The sequence below is a fragment of the Rhinoderma darwinii genome, chromosome 1 (assembly GCF_050947455.1).
Source record: "Rhinoderma darwinii isolate aRhiDar2 chromosome 1, aRhiDar2.hap1, whole genome shotgun sequence".
NCBI lineage: Eukaryota > Metazoa > Chordata > Amphibia > Anura > Rhinodermatidae > Rhinoderma > Rhinoderma darwinii.
In genome coordinates, this window is record NC_134687.1 from 54444883 (window position 1) to 54466048 (window position 21166).

Below are 21166 nucleotides of genomic sequence, written 5' to 3' on the forward strand. Positions count from 1 at the left end.
TCTCTTTGCTGTGGCCTATTGAGCCTCCTTCCTCCTTATTACCACTTTGTGTTCCTATGAGGACTAATATTGTAGACAGACCCTTCAGGAGGCGGGTTTTTTTTCATGCTTTCTTGTGTGTATCCCATCAATAGTGCAGCCTAGTGTAAACCATAGTCTCTATTTCTGCTTTTACATAATATAAATATATTCAAACTGATGCTCGTATTTACAATACATAAATCTAACGTTTACTTGGTGACTACAAATGCTTCTTAACTATAAAAAGCCGCAATAGAAACTTGACGTACACGAGCTCATCAGATCTACTGTTTTTGTGTACATTATTGCTTGCAAAGTGAAAACGGATGGTGGTTGTGGAGCCCGCTGACACCTGCCACACACACATCCTTTCTTCCTCTCCTGAAGATGAGCAGTTCTTGACCTTTTTACTTTCATCTCTCCGTCGTGTCTGGTTAGTTGCCTTGATTCTCAGTAAAGAGGAAACGCTTCCACTTACGATATGTGGTTAGATTTCAAGCAGCTCTGGTGAAGCTGAACTGATATTGAATTTGACCGCCACAAATGAACTGGCTGGACAGACAGCGGGTGACCATGGACTGGAGGCTCCATAGTCTGGTCAGAAATGGCTTCAGGTAGGAGACACAAGTGTGTTTTTCCCAAATCATCTTGTATATTCATAGTGTTTTTTTACCTTTATTATTTATGTATTTATTTATTATATTCATCTCTGATTTTATTAATTTTTTTAATTGCCCTTGAGGTTTTAGGTTTCTATGTAGTTTGTGATTGTTGGATAATATATAGGAGCTTGTAGTAAATTTGGTACTTCTAGTTCTAGACTACGGTGGGGTTTTTGTGTGTTGCGGCTAGCCGTTTCTGATTGGGGTATAATTGAATTGTCTTGTAGAAGCTGCCTGACTGTCCCATCTGGTTAATATTATCATTAACGTCTTGAAAACATATTAGGCATCAGTCAGTAATTAAAAAAATAAAAATATATATAATAAAAATGTGGCCTTAATATTGGTTGTCGACTCACTAGGTTTGGCTACCGCTGTAGAAATGTGGCAATCTCCATTCATCCTTAGTGTTTGTCCGGTCTGCAAATTGCTGATTTAAAAATGTTGAACTTTTTAGTATTGCTGTTAGATCAGTTTTCAATGTGTTTTTTTTTAAATTCTTGCTTCTTGAACACCAGAAATACAGTGTTTCAGATGTTTCCACCTCCACCACCTGACCACATATATCAGCAGATGTTTGTAAATGGTTTCAGTCATTTCTATGAATCCGAATTTGTACTTATGTTTTAGTGATCGCCATCTTGGGTTTGTTGCTCCTATGACTTTTAAGCCAAGGCGAAAACTTCAGTTATCTACGGCTGATAATCGTCCCTTGCTCCTTAAGTTCCTAAGGAAGTTTTTTTTTTATTTCTACACTTTTGGGTTTTATGGGTCTGACTTAAATAAGTTTTATATTTCCTCCATTGTTTACATTTTGTCATTTTTATATATATATATATATATATATATATATATATATATATAATGTGTGTGTCGTCCAGCCAGCTGAGGAGAAAGGAAATGACTGAAAATATCATTATAACATTTTGAAAAGCTTCCTTTTTATCTTTAAAAGCTGGGCATTTTCTCTTGACTTTGCATCTTTTATATTTACCGTATATAGTCAAGTTGAAAGGGATAATAGAAGATTTTTACTACGTGATCTGGTTCCTCTGTTAAAAATAAACTCAAAAATGCCTTTCATGTGTCGCACCTTGTGGGTATGCCATTGCTAGTGTATAAAAAATTTAAAGGGAGAATCCACCCAAAATGTTTGGGAGCACCCTGGACTTGGGCTTCTCTAGCTTACGAGGCACCGTTCTGATGGTCTCTCTGTACTGCGTACAAGCTCTGTCAGGAGCCGTATGTATAGACCTATTCTCCACTAGAAGAGAGAATACCTCCGGATACACAGAGCACAATGAAATAGGAAAAAAACGAAGTTTGCCTTTATATGATATTGGAGGCATATAGAGGTACAGTATATGTACCTCTCCGGGAGTCTTATTACGGCTCCGTACAAAACGTCTGCGTGCGTGATACCGCGTGCATCAATTTCTGTGAAAAGTTACCATGCGTGTGTGACCACTTCTCCGTTGATGGCCAGGACTAGATCGAGTCCGTCCTTTTAGTGTTTGAATTTATTCTTTGTCATAGTATGAGGCTTTTATTCTGGATTTTCGTTTTATTTTTCCTGTCATCAGTAAGGAAGTTTTAGGATAAGTTCACCACGTTGAAAAATGCGCCGAAAAATGGCCGGAAATGCCTCTCATTGATTTCAATGGGAGGCGGAGGCGTTTTTTCCCCATGCCCTATCTTCAGGCGTTTACTTCTCTGACCTCCCATTGACATCAATGGGAGGTCAGAGAAAGCGCATTTCGCTTTGCTTTTTGCCTGCGGCGCTCAATGGCCGCAGGCGAAAAACGCAGCGAAAATCGGCATGCAGGTAGAGCAATATCTGCCTCAAAATTCCAAACGGAAATTTGAGGCAGATTTTCTGCCTGCAAAAAGCTGTGTGAACCCAGTCTTAGGCTGGGTTGGGTTCACACACCCTATTTACGGACGTAATTCGGGCGTTTTAACCTCGAATTGCGTCCGAAAATACGGCTCCAATGCGCCGGCAAACATCTGCCTATTCATTTGAATGGGCTTTACGATGATCTGTGCTGACGGTCATTTTTTTTACGCGCTGCTGTCAAAAGACGGCACGTAAAAAAAGACGCCCGCATCAAAGTAGTGCCTGTCACTTCTTGGGACGTAATTGGAGCCGTTTTCCATTGACTCCATGGAAAAACCGCTCCAATTACGTCCGTAATGGACGCAGCGAAAAACGCCGGCAACATGCCATTACGTCTGAAATTCCGGAGCTGTTTTCTCCTGAAAACAGCTCAGTAGTTTCAGCCGTAACGTAGGCTGCCGTGTGGACATACCCTTACTCCAAAGCCATTTTTATCTTGAAAGCAAAAAAATAAAGTGGAGTTGTGCTTGCACGCTTACTAAAGGGACATTTAACTTCGTTATGTAACAATGTAAAAATTCTCTCCAAATTTTAGCACGTACACATTTTTGGTGACTGAAACCTAAAATTTGTATTTTTCATTTTTTTACTTAGAAAAGGCTGTTAAAAGCGTTTCCCTGCAAGTTTTTAAGGCTTGCTTCACACACCGCGTTTAGGGCCTGTTCACATCAGCATTCGGTTTCTGTTGATCGGTTCTGTCGGACCTTTCAGTCGACTGCACTTTTGATTTCGTCAAAAAAAGGAAGCCTTACGGACGGAGACAAACGGAAACCATTAGCGCATGTGGCATTACCATTGAAATCAATAGTAATGCTAACAGAAAGCTATGGTTTCCGTTTGCCTTTTCCGTTGATGGGAAGATCTGACGGAACCCATCAACAGAAACCGAATGCTGATGTGAACGGGCCCTTACTTGCGTCTTCGGTTTTATTTCCCCCCAAAAAATGATGCGGCCGGATGTTGCTTTGCATCTATGGTAAAATATGAGAGCGCTTATACACTAGGGCTAGGCAATTTTGCCAAAAAATAAAATCTAGATTTTTTTCAACCCTATGGGCGATTTTCGATTTGAATCTATATTTTCTTATTACTGTTAAACTGAAAAAAAAATTGGCAAGAGATAATTTAATAATTATTTTCTTTATATAAATAACTTTTTAACATATATTACCATAATAATTGTACGTAACTTCACAACTCTTAACCTCTGCAAATACTCGATCAGAAATACTATCGGAAAATGTATATCTAATTGATTATAACTTCTGTCAACCTGTTCCCGGCATGAAACAGGCTAACAGAATCTATACTCCATTATACACTGCGTGCACGAACATCTAAAGAGGCTCTGCCACCAGATTATAAGTGCCCTGTCTCCTACATAATATTATCGGCGCTGTAATGTAGCGAGTACTGTCATTTCAGCAAGTTATGAGCAATTTTAGATTTATTCTAATTCGTTTTTTAACCCCTTAAGGACGCAGCCACGTTTGGACCAAATGACAGAGCCTCCTTTTTTAAATCTGACGTGTCACTTTATGTGGTAATAACTCCAGAATGCTTTTACCTATCCAAGCGATTCTGAGATTGTTTTCTCGTGACATATTGTACTTTATGTTAGTGAAAAAATTTGGTCGATAAGTTCAATATTATTTGTGAAAAACACCAAAATTTAGAGAAAATTTGCAAAAATTTGCATTTTTCTAAATTCAAATGTATCTGCTTGTAAGAAAGATAGTTATACCACACAAAATAGTGACTAGTTAACATTTCCCATATGTCTACTTTATGTTTGCATCATTTTTTTGAACATCCTTTTATTTTTCTAGGACGTTACATGGCTTCTAAGTTTAGAAGCAATTTCTCACATTTTCCAGAAAATTTCAAAAGCCTATTTTTTTAGGGAACAGTTCAGAATTGAAGTGGCTTTGAGGGCCTTATATATTAGGAACCCCCACAACTCACCCCATTTAAAAAAAACTGCACCCCTTAAAGTATTCAAAACAGCATTTAGAAAGTTTCTTAACTCTTTATGCGTTTCCCAGGAATTAAAGCAATGTGGAAGGGAAATTTGAAAATTTAATTATTTTTTTTTGCAGAAATTCCGTTTTAATCAATTTTTCCTGTAATACTGAAGGTTTTTACCAGAGAAACACAACTGAATATTTATTGCCCTGATTCTGCAGTTTTTAGAAATATCCCATATGTGACCCTACCTAGTTTGCTACGGGCCTGAAACAAAGGCCCCAGTAGCAAAGGAGCACCTAGTGGATTTTTCAGCCTTCCTTTTCTTAAATTATATTTCAGGCACCATGTCAGGTTAGAAGAGGTCTTGTGGTGCAAAAACAAAGCAAACCCCCCAAAAGTGACTCCATTTGGGAAACTACACCCCTAGAGGAATTCATGTAGGGGTGTAGTGAACATTTTGACCCCACAGGTATTTCATAGATTTCATTAGAATTGGGCAGTAAACATGAAAAAAAAAAATTTCCACTAAGACGTAGCTTTAGGTCAAATTGTTTCATTTTCTCATCAAATAAAGGAGGAAACATTTATAAAGCAACTTCTCCAGAGTACGGAAATACCCCATATGTGGTAATAAACCACTGTATGAATACACATCAGGGCTCAGAAGGGAAGGAGCGCAATTTGGCTTTTGGAGAGCAGATTTTGCTGGATTGGTTTTTCTGCAGCATGTCTCATTTGCAAAGCCCCTTAGGTACAAGTACAGTGGAAAATACCAAAAAGTGACTCCATTTGGGAAACTACACCCATTGAGGAATTCATCTATGGGGGTAGTGAGCATTTTGACCCCACATGGGTGTCATAGATTTTTATTAGAAATGGGCAGTGAAAATAAAATACTACATTATTTTCCAATAAGATGTAGCATTAGTTAAAACATTTTCAGAGTAGGGAAATACCCCACACGTGGTCATAAACTGCTATTTGGACACACAGCAAGGCTCTAAAGGGAAGGAGCGCCATTTAGTATTTGGAGTGGAGATTTTACAAGATTCGTTTTTGACACCATGTTGCATTGAGCTATAGTACCAGTACAGTGGTACCCCTGAAAAATTACCCCATTTTGGAAACTAGATCCCTCAAAGAATTTATCTAGGGTTGTAGTGAGCATTTTGACCGAATAAGTGTTATGCAAAAATGAGTACACAATAGATGTTTCAGATTGAAAATTGCCGTTTTCCACAGTTATGCCATTTCAGTGCCCAATGTGTTGTGCCCAGCTTGTACCACCGTAGACACACATCCCATAAATTGTTAAGCGCGTTCTCCAGAATACAGTAATACCCCATATGTGGTCATAAATTGTCGTTTGGGCACACTGCCAGGCTCAGTTGGACCACCAATTGGCTTTTGAAGCGCAGATTTTGCTTGGTACTTTAGTGGTATTTTATCTTATAATATGGGGGCATATGTAATCTGGGCGGAGTACATCAGGGTATATGTAAGCTGGGCGGAGTACATCAGGGCATATGTAAGCTGGGCGGAGTACATCAGGGCATATGTAAGCTGGGCGGAGTACATCGGGGCGTATGTAAGCTGCGCGGAGTACATCGGGGCATATGTAAGCTGCGCGGAGTACATCGGGGCATATGTAAGCTGCGCGGAGTACATCGGGGTATATGTAAGCTGCGCGGAGTACATCGGGGTATATGTAAGCTGCGCGGAGTACATCGGGGTATATGTAAGCTGCGCGGAGTGCATCGGGGTATATGTAAGCTGCGCGGAGTGCATCGGGGTATATGTAAGCTGCGCGGAGTGCATCGGGGTATATGTAAGCTGCGCGGAGTGCATCGGGGTATATGTAAGCTGCGCGGAGTGCATAGGGGTATATGTAAGCTGCGCGGAGTGCATCGGGGTATATGTAAGCTGCGCGGAGTGCATCGGGGTATATGTAAGCTGCGCGGAGTGCATCGGGGCATAATCGGATGATGTAATAATGGGGAGAATGAATCCATGGATTGGTGTGGTGCGCTTTGAACCAATCCTTGGGTATTATACAAAATATCTGCGCTCCAGTATTGCCTACTCTTTGACTTCTTCACTAGCCTTATAAGCAGCACAAGGCCCTAAAGTGTCCTCATCTCCGCTACATCTACGGGGTCCACCTGTGGGGTCCAGCAAATGACGATGTGGAGTATTTAGTGAAATTCTACTGGACCTAAAAAAATGAGTCTGGGCCGTCATTTAACATCATATTGCGTTTTGAGAGTCCTAACGTGTTCTTTTTCCGGTGACGGAGCTGTGTGAGGGTGCGTTTTTTGTGGAATGAGCTGTAATTTTTATTGGTTCCATTTTGGGGCACATGCGTATTTTTATAATGGCTTTGTGGTCTGTGTGTTTTTTGATTTGTTTACTTTTTCTATTCTTAGTCGTGGTGTATTTGTGACCCAGTTAACCAGAAGTTGACAAATTAATTTTCTAAGTGGCAGAGAATAGTCTCCTATTACTTTCTTTGCCATCGAACTGCCCTATTTAGCTTCTAAAAATTCACCCATCTTTTCTAGGGTCCTAAACCGCAATATCTGCCTAGTTCTACAGCAGTACATAGTTGGGTTATTCGTCACTCGGGTTTCTGAACGCTCCTTGAGGGCAGTTTATCATCCAGCTGCCCCAGAAATGAATATTACTATGGAGTGTTTTTAAGAACGCAATAGTAGAGGTCAACGCAAGGACTTTATTTACCATTGACTTTATGCATTAATGTGGGGAGAAATGATTTTCGATGTGTGGGTAGAATGTGTTCAGTCTGTAGCTTGCAGGAGTGGGCTGTGCTATGGAGATGTAAACTTTCTGTAATGATTGCTTTATTTTTAACAAAATCGCATGAAGATGACCGTGAGAAGTCCTGCCAAAAGAAGAAAGGACGTAACCATGCGGCCCCAAAGCAAAACTTGCGCTCCTTTCCACCATAACCACCAACTGCAGCAAGCGAGGTCATGACATGATAGGGTTGATTATTTTGGTCTCTTGTGTCCTCTGTGTTTCTTCCTTTCCTTAATTTCTCATCAATTTGTTGTTTTTTTTTTAAATACAGCCCTTTTTATAATCCATAGTCACTTATTTGCACCCCTTAGGTGCTGGGACCCAGCGCAGCTTCTATGCCTGGTACCCTGGTGAATACCACCCATGGTTGGAGTAATGCCAAGCCTCCATGAGCCGTCCTCCCCAGAGTGGTCTTTATTTGGCCTTGAGCTGAGGTCCTGCAAATATACAGCAAGGCTGGGTTCACATGACCTATTTTCAAGCGTTTTACGCCTCGAATTACGCCTGAAAACACGGCTCAAATACGTCGGCAAACATCTGCCCATTCATTTCAATGGGTTTGCCGACGTACTCTGCCGACGACCTGTAATTTTACGCGTCGCTGTGAAAATGCGGCGCGTAAAATAACAGCCTCCTCAAAAGAAGTGCAGGACACTTCTTGGGACGTAATTTGAGCCGTTTTTCATTGACTTCAATGAAGAACAGCTCCAATTTACGGCCATAATTGACGCCCCGCAAAACGCGAGTACAAGCAATTACGTCTGAAATTCAGGAGCTGTTTTCTCCTGAAAACAGCTCCGTAATTTCAGCCGTAATTGACGTTATCGTGTGCACATACCCCTATCAGTCACATGTCTGCATAGACCCACACACAGGAAGGTTTTTCCTTACTTTTAGGCTGGGTCCCCCACGTAACGGAAATGCTGCAAGTTTTTAGTAGTTTTGTGCATGGAAAATCTGCAGCGGATTCCTGTGTGTGTCTGAAATTTGAATAAATCTCATCCACATGAGGCAACATTTTTCTACAAAGAAATTGACCTGCGGCGCAGATTATCAAATCCGAAGCATGTCAATTTCTACTGTGGATTTCACTCCTTTCAATGTAGAGGGGAGCTCTAATATGCTGTGAAATCAGGAGCAGAATCCGCATGTTGCACATTCAGCTTTTGCTGCGGATTCGCGGCTGATTTTTCTGACACGTCTAAACCTGGTCTTGCTGTTGGCCACATTTTAGCATGTGAAGATATTACAACGATGCCATAACACAGCTGGAATTCTGCACCCATCCTTTGTCTTGGTCACCGCTTTGTACTCATTAGGTAGTCATTGTTGATACTTTTGCATCAGGCTTGAAGACTTTTCCATATATCCTGCTTTACTTCAGTCCATCTCATCTTAAGAGATTTCTTTAAGTTTAGAGCAGATGACTGAAGGCCTGGTCATCTGAGGCCAGCTCTCCATCACTCTCCTTCTTTGTCCATTAGTTCTTGCACCACCCTTGGGTCATAGTCCTGTTGAAACAAAATGATGTACCAATCAGATGGAGATGACTTGTGGTAGCCACACTGGTTCATTTCTAAAAAAAAGCCATTGTTATCAGCAAAGCACCCTAACACTATCCCACATCCTCTTCTTGGTGGTTATCACTCATCATCCGCTCAACTACCATAACCATTCTTGTCATTCTTTTCCTTTGAAATCTAACAGGCAAGAAAATGTAGATTCATTTTCTGCCGGATGGTATAGTTGTCACCTCATAAGCCTGCGATTCCAACCCTTCTCATTAGAGGACCTCTGAAAATGTTGACCAAACCAATGCTACCCCTCACATTCCTAAATCAGAGTTTTTGGGGGTTAGGTAAAAGCATTCTAAGACCAGATTACGCACAGTTTTTAATTAGCCAAAAATTGGTCCAGAAGAAAGGAAAAGTTCAAAAAAAAAAGTTGCATCTACTTTTTTATTTCCGCTCCGGTGTTTGGCTGAAAAAACAGGGCCAAAAACGGCATCAAAACTACAGGTGTGATCCTGACTGTATTGTCTGCCTCATTGCCAAGCATCTATGGGCAGGATGAAAACCGTTTACTATTCCTACTGTAAAAGTATTAACCCTTGCTTCTTCTCCCTACTGAGGAGCCCCGACCATGTGCCTGGTTAGAAAACACTGCTTGTTAATGGTTAGATGGGCCAAAGTACCAGCACGTCTTTAGCCGCCACATAAGTGCTTGTACATCAGGTGTAGACTTCAGGTGATATGTGCAATGTTCCTCAGATCTTTACTAGACCAGAAACACTGATTATAATTTTTATTCTAAATATAATATTATAAAAAAAAATATTTTATTCTGCCATTAATGGATTTGTTTGTTTTGTTTGCAGGAAGTTTGGGGAGCGGCCTCAACCCAAACGCCTCACAAGGTAAACCTCATTTGCAGTTTCCTATTTGTCTGATGTCTTATTTGACACCTTGATCAGATGACAGGTGTTGAGGTTGAATGATGATGCCTGCGAAATGTGCGACTTTTACTTTCACACGTTGCTCTATTCCCACCCTTGTTTTTCTGCTCCATAATTTGTGGTTTGTATTAAACATGACCGCTAAACAAACAGTGGTATGTGCGAAAGATTGACCTCAAACTAAAGCACCGCACCTTAATACTAAAATGGCGGCTACCTCTTCCTGGAGTTATAGCTGAGGGAAAATTAAACTTTTTACGAATTCCCAAAATTTGACTTCCTACCTTGACAATACTCAAAGATGTTTTGTCTTGTTTTGTCAGTTGTGTTGCATTTTATAGCAAAAAGTCAGAACCGAGAATATATGTAATTCACAGTGGATCGGCACAAAATATAAGAGTCTCCTTGCAACCCTACTTTCTGAGCCCGGATAGTATATATCTTGTATTTCTGCTGGCCCCAAGTGATACTGTTACCCGGAACTTTTTCTACCAGTCTTAGGCTTAGTTCACATCTGCGTCGTGGCTCGGTTCCGTCTGAGCTTTCCGTCAGAACGGAGCCCTGACTGACACAAACATCGCGATTGATTTCAGTGGTGACGGATCCGGTGCCAATGGTTTCCGTTTGTCTCCGTTGTGCAAGGGTTCTGTCGTTTAGAGTACAGTATCTACTACAGTATTGATTCTGTCAAAACGACCGAACCCCTGCACAACTGAGACAAACTGAAACCATTGGCACCGGATCCGTCACCATTGAAATCAATGGTTTCCATTTGTGTCAGTCAGGGCTCCGTCGGAACGAAGCCCTGACGCAGATGTGAACTTAGCGTTACTAGTAAAGGATTCGGGGATAAATGAAATAGAGCAGTGTTTCGAAGTTGGTTAGACCACTCTAAAAGCCTATTTCTTAGTAGCAGTAGTACGTTTGTAAAGGGGATTTCCAGCCAATTTTAAATTGATGGCCTATCCCTAGGATAGTCCGTTAATAAATGATGGGTCGGGGTCAGACTCCCAGGACGCCTGCAGATCTGCGGTTTTGAAGGGGCCACCGTGCTCGTACGAGTACTGCTTTCCCTTCATTCCGGTCACGTACTCACACTGTGAATCACCGATACGGCCTTTAGTGGCAGTTCACAGTATTACAGCCTTCTCCCATTCACTTCAAAGGTTGAAATACTGTGAACTGTCGCTACTGCGGTGTCTGTGATTCACAGTGTGAGCAAGGGACTGGAATGAAGGCGTAGCAGCGTTTGTACGAGCACTGCGTCCCCTTCAAAACAGCTGATCGGATGGGGTCCCGGCAGTCTGACCCCGACCCCTCAGCTATTGATGGCCTATCCTGAGGATGGGCAATCCATTTTTATTGGCTGGAAAACCCCTTTTGATTTGTTTTTTTTATAGCAGCAAGATAATACAACCCAATTGTTTGGTTCCAGTGTCACATTTTTGCCTCGTGGACTACCTGGATCTGTTCAGCCCTGGAAATCCTGTTCATGTGTCAACTATATGTGTGTATTTTCAGAACTGGTAGTTTTCATTCCCCTTCATTTTGCAATCTGAAACCTTGCCTTCTGCCAGATGTTCCTTTCATATACCCTTGTGATGACATATGTGACATTGACAATAATACTGAAAGTTTTTGTGGTGGCGGTATATCGACCTTATCACATGCACATCACACTTTCTGTGAGGTACTGTTCATATAGATATTCCACCATGCCTACCTGTCTGAAAAGAAATGTGGTTTTTATGTGGGGGGTTTTGTGTTCATTTCGGGAGATTTTTTTATTTTAAAGTTTAGAAAACCCATTTCCATATATCCTATTTGGGAATTCTGAGTGAATAGAAAGGGGTCTCCTCTATTCAGGATCCTCATCTCTTGGCCAGAGTGGAAATCGGTTACAATGAGTGTCTCTCGCTCTGGAGGGCCTGCCCTGTCCTGCATTACACAGACAACCCATTGATATGAATGAGCACTGTGTAATGCTTAGTTTCCCCTGTGGCGGCGCTGCAGGTAAATTGAAGATTTACTGCCAGGTTTCCACATAGATTACAGCAGACTGCTGGGGATCCCAGCAGGATGACATTTTGAGATCTGCTCATTCTCGAGGGTCCCTTCCAGCAAGTAGGGATTGTTCAGACATTGATTAATATGCTTTCATTTGATGAAACCCGCTACAATAACTAGTACGTGACTCTGGCAATATGTCTATTTAAATATACTGTATATATTTTGAAGAATATTTTTATTTTTTTTTATTTTTTTAAGTTTAACAATAATAGACCGGGCACTCGCAATGGCAGTTGCATGATGTTCTATAAAGCAAACCAACTTCCCAAAAATATATATAAAAATACTTTGTTTGGTTGCTATGTGTATGTGGTTGCCATTTCCTATTGATTTTGTTTCGCAAGTCCTGCCTGGTACAACAGTGTAGTGGGCATAAAACTGCATAGGGGAACTAAATCTTAAACAGATATTTTTGTCAATCTTTATATGCCATGGTGCCACATCCTCATCGGTTCTGTTTGACCTTTCCATTGGAGGAACCAATGAAAGGAAAGTCTAGCGGAAACCATAGCTTCTGTTTGCATTACCATTGATTTGAATGGCAATTCTTTTGTTGCCGTTGGTTTCCATTCCGTAATGTTTTTTTTTTTTTTAGTGGAAACAATAGCGTTGTCGACTATGCTATTGTTTCTGCGGGAAAAAAAAACCCAACATTACGGAACCGAAACCCACTACAACGGAAGCATTACCATTAAAATCAATGGTAATGAAAACGGACGCTATGGTTTCCATTCAACTTTTCTGTCTGAACATAAAGTCGAACAGAACCGATTAACTTAAGCCCGGCGCTGATGTGAGGCTCTAACCTGGGTAGGTCTAGTAAACGTCTGGATATGGATCTGACCTCCCAATAACTGGCTGCATGTTTTTTACATTTGTAATTGTATTTTTTTTTCTTTCTAAATGGTGTTAGAGAGAACCTTTCACCTCCCCATACATGTGCAGTATGTAATGGGCAGGGCTGAACAAACCCTGGGGAAGTTTACATTTTTTTTTTCTACCTCCCTCCGTTATTTAGATATCAGTGCTGTTATATTTGGCGCCCGATATTTAAATAACCCTCTGAACAGTCAACGGGGCATGTACTGGAAAGGGGGCGTGTTACTATGGCTGTGACACTGTCCAATCAGAGATGGAGAGAGAGATAGAGCACGCACACACTCTCACTCTTCAGCTTTCAAGATTTCTGCCGAACTGGCAAGGGGGAGTGCTTCTGCTACGGACAGTGTAAGAGCTGGACAGAGGATAGCGCGTTCTCATCTCTTCAGCTCTTGCAAGAGATCAGTCTTGTTTTGTCTGCCGAACTGGCAAGGGGGCGTGTCTGCTACGGACAGCGCTCCCCAGCTCTTACACTGTCCGTAGCAGTGACACGCCCCTTGCCAGTTTGGGTGAAAAGACTGCAATCGCGCACACTCTCTCTCCTCGCTCTTGCTTTGGCACTGTCCATATCTGATTGGACAGTTCCACAGCCATAGTAACACGCCCCCTTGCCAGTACACGCCCCGTTGACTGTTCAGGGGGTTATTTAAATATCGGGTGCCAAATATAATGGGACCGCTATCTAAATAACGGAGGGAGGTAGAAAAAAAATGTAAAGTGCCCCAGGGTTTGTTCATCCCTCCCCATTACATGCTGCACTCAGCTGCACATGTATGGGGAGGTGAAAGGTTCTCTTTCAGCAGGTCTGGACAAATCTTAACCCGGTGTAGGAGCCAGCTAATAAAATTTAGAAACCAATATTAAGTCTAGGTCTAAAATTCTCTGTTTCTGATGCAGTGTGTCATATCCCTTTCATAGCCAAAGAGTTAAATGAGTTTTTTTTATTTACTAGAGAATATGCCATCATCTACCCCACCGATCCTCAGCTTGAAGGGGCGGGGCTAAAGCTGTTTATCCATGTACATTGGATGTCTGGCAGAAAGGGAAAATTAGCTGCGGCCCGGTCATCTTCTGTTGCAATCTCCTGCTAGAGTTTGATAATTTAACCCCTTAAGGACCTAGAGCCAGTGTGACGGCTTATGGTTTGCGGGAAGATTTGTCATTTCGATTGACACCATTTAAATTACCATATAATGTACTGGGAAACTGAAAAAAAATTAACTTTTTTTTTTCCTTTCTAAATTTTGTTTTTAAAAAAAAAAATAAAAAAAAATTTTGTTTTACCACATTCTGAGAGCCATAACTTTTTTATTTATTTATTTGTTTTTCTTCCATGGATTGAGCAGTGTGAGGGCTTATTTGCGGGATGAGCTGTAGTTTTTATTAGTACCATTTTTTGGGTACGTACAACTTTTTGATCACTTTTGAATACATTTATATTGCAAGCTAGGGTGACCAAAAAAAAAACAGCGATTTTTGGAATTTTTAATTAATTTTTAATTAATTTTTTACTGCGTTCACTGTGCGAGTTAAATAATGGTATATTGTAATAGTTCAGACTTTTACGGACGCAGCGATACCAATTTTGTTGTTCTTTTTTACTTTAGAGGAAAAATAGGAAAATGTTTTCTTTTGTGGTACTTTTAATAATTTCACTACTAACTTTTTCTAAACTTTTTTTATTTTTTTATTTTAATACACCATTAATTAGTCCCCCTAGGGGACTTGAACCAGGTGACCCTGGTCATCCATTTTCCCCAGCCACCCGCCTCTGCTCGGTGGAGTTTGAATTGAGCAGCGGTTGAGCATGCCCCTTGTCCCTCCATTTAAATTCTACGGCACCAGTGGATAGGTGATACATATTTCTGACTGGAATACCCCTTCAACTTCATGGCAAGGCAGGAGATTTGGAGCTTTGTTATTTTGTTTTAGAAAAACTGTTACGACCACGACAAAGATTTATTAAGACCTGAATCCGCACAGATTGTTGGCCCTAAAAACGACCGTGTTCGTTCTCCTTAAGACATTGTAACAATTTGTAGCGTAGCGTAAACTCTGTTTCTTTACTGCTCGCTTGATACAGGTCCTGTCATCTCATCTGTGATCACTGTAAGGTCAGAATGTTTTCTGCTCACAATTTGCTTTCTCACAAATAACCACGGTGAAGTAGAGCTGCTACCTGGAGGAATCACGGCTGGTTTGTGGTGGTTTATGTGAGACGATCTGTAGGTGAGAATTTTCTTAGCCACAAAGCTGAGAAGAAGAACTTGGGCATGTGCCCTGGATGCCTTCAGCAACACAAAGTGGTGGTTGTAGAAACCACAGTACAAGCGTGCCGATCACTACACTGGAGTAAAGATACAGAAAACCGCACTTTTGTAGCAAACATTGCTTGTTTAATATTGAGCGCTTTTGTTTCTGTGTTGCAGGGAAGCAATGCGGAACTATTTAAAAGAGCGAGGCGATCAGACCGTCCTCATCCTGCATGCTAAAGTTGCACAGAAGTCCTATGGCAATGAGAAAAGGTTCGTATTGTCATCTGTTTATTTTATTTCTTTACGTTTTCGGAAAATCAAAAGTGCTGTGGATTCATTAAAGTCTCTGGACAATTGTTGTTTTTTTTAATTATGAAGATCATATTAAAATTCATACCTTATCAAACTTAATTGAAATCGGCAATTTTAACAAATTTTTCAAAAACAACTGAAATCCACCAACTTAGTTTTGAATGGGACTTCTTATCTTCTGCGGCCACTGGAGGTGCACATCGCTTTTGACCGTACACTCAGTCCTTCTCTTCCTCGGCCCATTTCTCCTGGTTGTCATGGTCTCCGTGGAAGCTTACTGCTCAGCCAGTTTATCCTCCGCCTATATAATTCTGTAGGTCCGCTCCTGGCATGCCGCCCTGTGCCCGACCAATAAGTGTCTATGTGCAACTCCAAATGCAATAGGGGGGGGGGGGGGGGGATAAACATAAGCAGTCTAAAAATAGTACATTTCATGTCTATAAGGTAAATCCATATTGAAGGGAGGCTTTTCTGGATAAAGTGCTGAGGTGAGAAAACCTGTTGCATCTAAGAAAAAATGTGCAGAAAATAATTGGACAGTAGTTATAATGCAGCTTGTAATGTTCTCATTAGTCCGACAAACTTCTTAAAGATGTATCAAAAGTTTTTTTGTGCTCGTGTATATTGGAGCATGCTCAGAGAAGCGTAAGGTCTCATGCACACAGCAGGGCCCTGGGCACAAGCCTGTACTGCGGCTTTAGTACGGCGCTATCAGTCGTGCACTGCTGTGGATAGGACTCCAAGTGTACAGAGATATTATCCCCCAGCAGCAATGCAGGAGAATAGTAAAAAATAGAAAGATCGAGGCACTCACCGTGTGCGCAATAACTTCTTTATTGATAAAGATCTTGGTCTGTTTGATGTGGCCGTTTCGTGCTACACACGCTTTTTCATGAGCAAGTTGCGTTGGAATAGCCCCTGTCCTTGGTCCCTGTTATTCATAGAGGGGGGTCATCGGCTCTACTAGCAGGAGCGCATCGCTACTTCAAAAAGCAGCTCCTGCCCCTGAGGCCCCTGTACGGCCACGTGTTACATGATCGCCTGCGCATTTGAATAGGCATTGTGTAGTACTGCGTTTCTCCTGTGCGGCCTCCCACAATTTTAGCTGCCAGACACTCCGCAATCTGCTCATATAGCAGAGGCATTGTCCCCTTTAAGTCGATGTAGCTACTTACCTGCAAACGCTGATGCTGCTGCAGAATCATCTGTAGCCTCTGGTGCCGATGTGTCCGACACGATGCAGGACCTGTGAGTGACGTCACAGCGTGATCTCTCGAGAACACGCTGTGTGTCTGCACTGCCAGAAGCTGGGCGTTCTGAAGAGAAGTGGATGATACTTCTCGTCAGAACGCCCAGCTAGTAAAAGTATTAAAAACGCCCCGATGTACGCACATAATACACGCCCAGTTGGACTTTTACTTTAAACACGCCCAGTTGTACTTTTGCAAGCCTCATTTGCATAACTACAAAAATGGTCATAACTTGACCAAAAAGGCTCGTTTTTTAAAAATAAAAACGTTACTGTAATCTACATTGCAGCGCCGATCTGCTGCAATAGCAGATAGGGGTTGCAAAATCTGGTGACAGAGCCTCTTTAAGCTCCCTGGCTCCTCCACACGGCACAATATCATGTAGATAATCTACCCTTGATTCAATGCTTCTAGGGTAGAACATCTCTGTGATATTGTGCCAGTAATATGGAGTCCTATGGAGCGTGTCACTTTTTTTTTTCTTTTTTTTCTTTTTCGGATTCCAAAATTAGACAGAAAAAAAAGACATTTGAAATCGGAGACGTACGGAGGTTCAGTATGTCCCCATATACTTCCATGGGTGGCGTGTTATGGATCCGTACAAGTTGTATGGAGTCTTAATATGAATGGGTCCAAGAGACCTTGAAGACGACTGGAGTCCCTGGCAATCAAATGTCATCTATGGGGAAGCTGCCGGCAGTCCACATTATAGAATGTAGTAGTACGCAAGGCTGATGTCTCCAGAACGAGAGCCGCAGCGGCTCCGTTATACGAAAATATATTTAAAAAAAAAAAAAGCTTTTGGCAGCCCAATCCATAGTGTTCGCCCCACCCGGATGAGTCATAAATTTATGTATCGTATAGCAAAATGACTGTACTGGAGAGGAGACCCTATTTTAAGACTTTCTATTAGTGTAACTTTTTGCTGTTAAAGATATCAAGATGGAGAAACCAACACCTTTTTATTCTACACCCCCCCTCCCCCCCACACAAAAAAATGCTTCTATGAAAATTGAACAAAAGTAAAATCACTTGTATCACAAAATAAAAAACTGGAAATACCCAGCGATGGCCGTACTGACAAGTGCTCGTCTGGCTCCGGCCTTATTGCCGCGGGACTATTGGGCTACTAGAGTAATGCATAGAGTAGGTTAGCGCGAGTTCTTGTTTTGGGTTGTTGTTTTTTGGTCGTGGTTTTTGCAAAAACCGACGGCAACAAAAGACTATTCATGTAAACATGCTCTGCATGCAGCTCTGGACTGCAGCTGTCACTGGATTGTGTGTGGAGTATTTTTTAATAGCATCACCTCTAGGGACGTCGCTGGCTGTAAATTCCTCCGCTTGGTTTAGGTTTGTCTCATTGAATTCTGGTTTTGTGAGCGCAGAGGATCCGAGAGCCCTCATCATCTTTTTATTCTGTGTCTGAATTGTAAAACCAGACGGTTGCATGTGGGGATTGTCTGGCGGAATAGTTGTCATCCTTTGAGGGATTGCCCGTGGAGGCCACTACATTCCGCTAGAGCTAAACCTCTGCTCTGTGTGTGATTTGGAAACTTGTGTTCATGGTTTAGGACTGTTACATAATTTTTGTATACATCAGAATTCAAAATGCGAACATGGCCTTAGACATTATACGGTAGGACACTTTAAAGAGGCGAATTAGCATCATCCACTTCTCTTCGTTACCACCCAGCTTCTGGCAGTGTTCTCGAGAGATCACGCTGTGACGTCACTTCCTGCCCCAGGTCCTGCATCGTGTCGGACGAGTGAGGACAAGCTGTGTCTGAACTGCCAGAAGCTGGGTGGTAACGAAGAGAAGTGGATGATGCTGATTCGTCAGCATCATACACTCCCATTCCCAACGCCCAGCTAGTAAAACAAGTAAAAACGCCCAGATGTTACACACACAAGACACGCCCACTTGTACTTAACGTTAAACACGCCCAGTTGTACTTAAGAAAGGCTCATTTGCATAAATATAAAAAATGGTCATAACTTGGCCAAAAATGCTTGTTTTTGAAAAAAAAATAATGTTACTCTTATCTACATTGCAGCGCCGATCTGCTGCAATAGCAGATAGGGGTTGCAAAATCTGGTGACAGAGCCTCTTTAAGAATGAGTGCTGTGTCACGTGGAGGGAAGTTTTTCTATTATTTTTTTTGCTTTGTTTCCATCCGCTGGATTAGAAAGTTTTTGAAAGTATTAGGCCCCATGCACACGAACGTGCTTTTGCGGGCCGCAATTCCCCCGAAAATCCACGGGAGAATTGCAGCCCCATTCATTTCTATGGGGCCATGCACACGACCGTAGTTTTTACGGTCCGTGCATGGCCCGGGAGCCCACGCCGCAGAAAGAACGGACCTGTCTTATTACGGCCGTCTTCTGCGGTCCGGGCTCATTGAAAATAATGGCCGCGGCCATGTGCATGTCCCGCGATTTGTGATTTTAGCTTGGGCTGTAGATAGTATATCCATGTATTTTTTTCATACAACAAGCAGCTTAATGTACGGTTTTATGGCATTACACATTCACAAAAATTCTGCTGCCTATAAAACCCCTTTGAATAGTTTTAACGTGCGAGGTCCAAAAATATTTCCTCAAAGTATCAGTGTTGCTTATTGTAAGCAATGAAATGACTGCATTCGTTTTCAGGGAAAACAAAAGCTGGAATCTAATCCGTTGCTATGGGAGACACCGAACGCTTATCTCTCCTGACACCTATAAATACTTGTATTTCCCATGAAGTAACAATTCTTGAGCGTCTCTCTTTTTCTGCACTATGTGGTTCCTCTGTTACTCCTCCTGGAAAAGTATGAATGTGTTTACTAACAGGGGAAATGGTAACGCCCAATTGTCGAGTATGTCCCTATGTGTAGGGCTAATATTAGATGGCAAACCTTTTACCCATCAGAAGTACGAGATGAATCTTTAACTTTTTATTATCCCCAATGTGTAGGAAATGCATCATAAGTTCCATAACGAGCTGTCATTGACTGTTTAGGATCCCACATCCAGCAATCATCATTCTTCTTCTCCTAATAAAGCCTTGTAAAAATAACCTCCTTATCTCCCTGTCTCGTTCCCAAAATTTACCAATCTAAAGTTTCTCGTCCAGTTCACAGATAATTGTTTAAACAAGTGTGCCATCTAGTGGTCATAAAAGTGGCACTTGCTGACCTGAATTCCATCCTAACTTTTCTTTTTTCTTTCCCCTTTGGTCAAGCGTTCTTGGGTCACCCCCCCCCCCCCCCAAAAAAAAAAAAAAAAAAAGAAAAATAACTACTTATAACATAAAAATGTATGTAATATACTAAATAATAGTAATTATTTAAAGACGAGGCTGAAATGATGTAATGGCTGTAATTCCGCTCTGATGTAATATTTGGATGGATGTTAAAGATTTCCAGAGACGTCCTAATAGGCTTTCCGCCAGTTTTACACGTTCCGTCAGTAATGCTTTGGTATACGATGAAGATCCCCCTAGTGGGACAAAAAAATGTATTCCATATAGATAGATAAAATAATGAAAACAGAAGTGTACAGTAAAAATAAAATAACCATTTCTTATGGGAAAAATGGTTTTACTTAAAAAATAAACATCTATGCCATCGCCGTTACGTAGAGACCCGAACACAAAACCAATAAACCCTTTATAAACCGCATGATGAACACTGTAGATAAAAAAGATGGAATTGCTTTTTTTTTTTTTTTTTCCATCCCCTATAAAAATAAGTTAATCAATAAGTGCCATGTACCCCCATAATGGTACCAAAAGAAAACGACATCTTGTCCCACGAAGCACAAGCCCTCATCTGGCGACATCGACGGAAGAAGTACAAAGGTGCTTTTCAAAAACAAATTATATTTATCTAAAGTGTTTTTGTTGTGCAAAAGGATAAAGGTAACCTGTTACTTCACGGTGAATGGTGTCAATTTTAAATGCAAAAAACAATTGTGGCACAGCTATTTTTTGTTTTTTTTGTTTGTTTTCCTGCCCCAAAAATAAAACGTAAATAGTGGTTAAATGATATAGTCTCCTGTCGACCAGCGTATACTGAATGGTTCCCCCTGGTGGTGGAAACTGCCGGGACAAATGTGTATGTGAACAATGTACCCGCTGAATGGTAAAGTGCTGCGGAATATGTTGGCGCTATATAAAGATTATTATTATGTGAAGGGCAATGAAGTTCGGTGCTTCATCATAAAAATGTCATCTATAGAATCGCTCCTAGTCCTGTATTCTGTATCTTTCACAGGATGATATTTCTGGTGGATGGAATAGATCCGGCTCTGCTTTTCTATGTCGTAATCTACTTATTTACCCCATGCAGGTTCTTTTGCCCTCCCCCTTGTGTCTATCTCATGGGTAGTGGATGGAAAAAAAAGAAAGAACAGATGGAAAGAGACGGCTGCACGGAGCAGGAGTCTCAGCCTTGTGCCTTCATTGGCATCGGGAACAGTGAGCAAGAGATGCAGCAGCTGAACTTGGAAGGAAAGGTGAGTCTAGTAAGAGTTCGGACATTCACGTCATTCGTACAGGTGAGGAACCCGACCTAGGGGGTTCTGGGGTATCGGTG

The 21166-nt window shown here is 41.5% G+C and overlaps 1 protein-coding gene across 3 annotated transcripts in view; it reads left to right on the forward strand.

Moving 5' to 3' along the window:
* The window catches only part of RBPJ (recombination signal binding protein for immunoglobulin kappa J region), a 66813-nt gene that overhangs the window by 34209 nt on the left and 11438 nt on the right, over positions 1 to 21166 (forward strand). For 2 of the 3 annotated variants that reach the window (XM_075849510.1, XM_075849511.1), the window contains exons 2-4: positions 9746 to 9784; positions 15202 to 15297; positions 20921 to 21086. In XM_075849510.1, coding sequence (XP_075705625.1) covers positions 9746 to 9784; positions 15202 to 15297; positions 20921 to 21086 — 301 coding nt within the window. Of the gene's footprint in view, positions 1 to 7434; positions 7539 to 9745; positions 9785 to 15201; positions 15298 to 20920; positions 21087 to 21166 lie in introns of all 3 variants that reach the window. The other variant, XM_075849487.1, reaches the window with a different exon arrangement.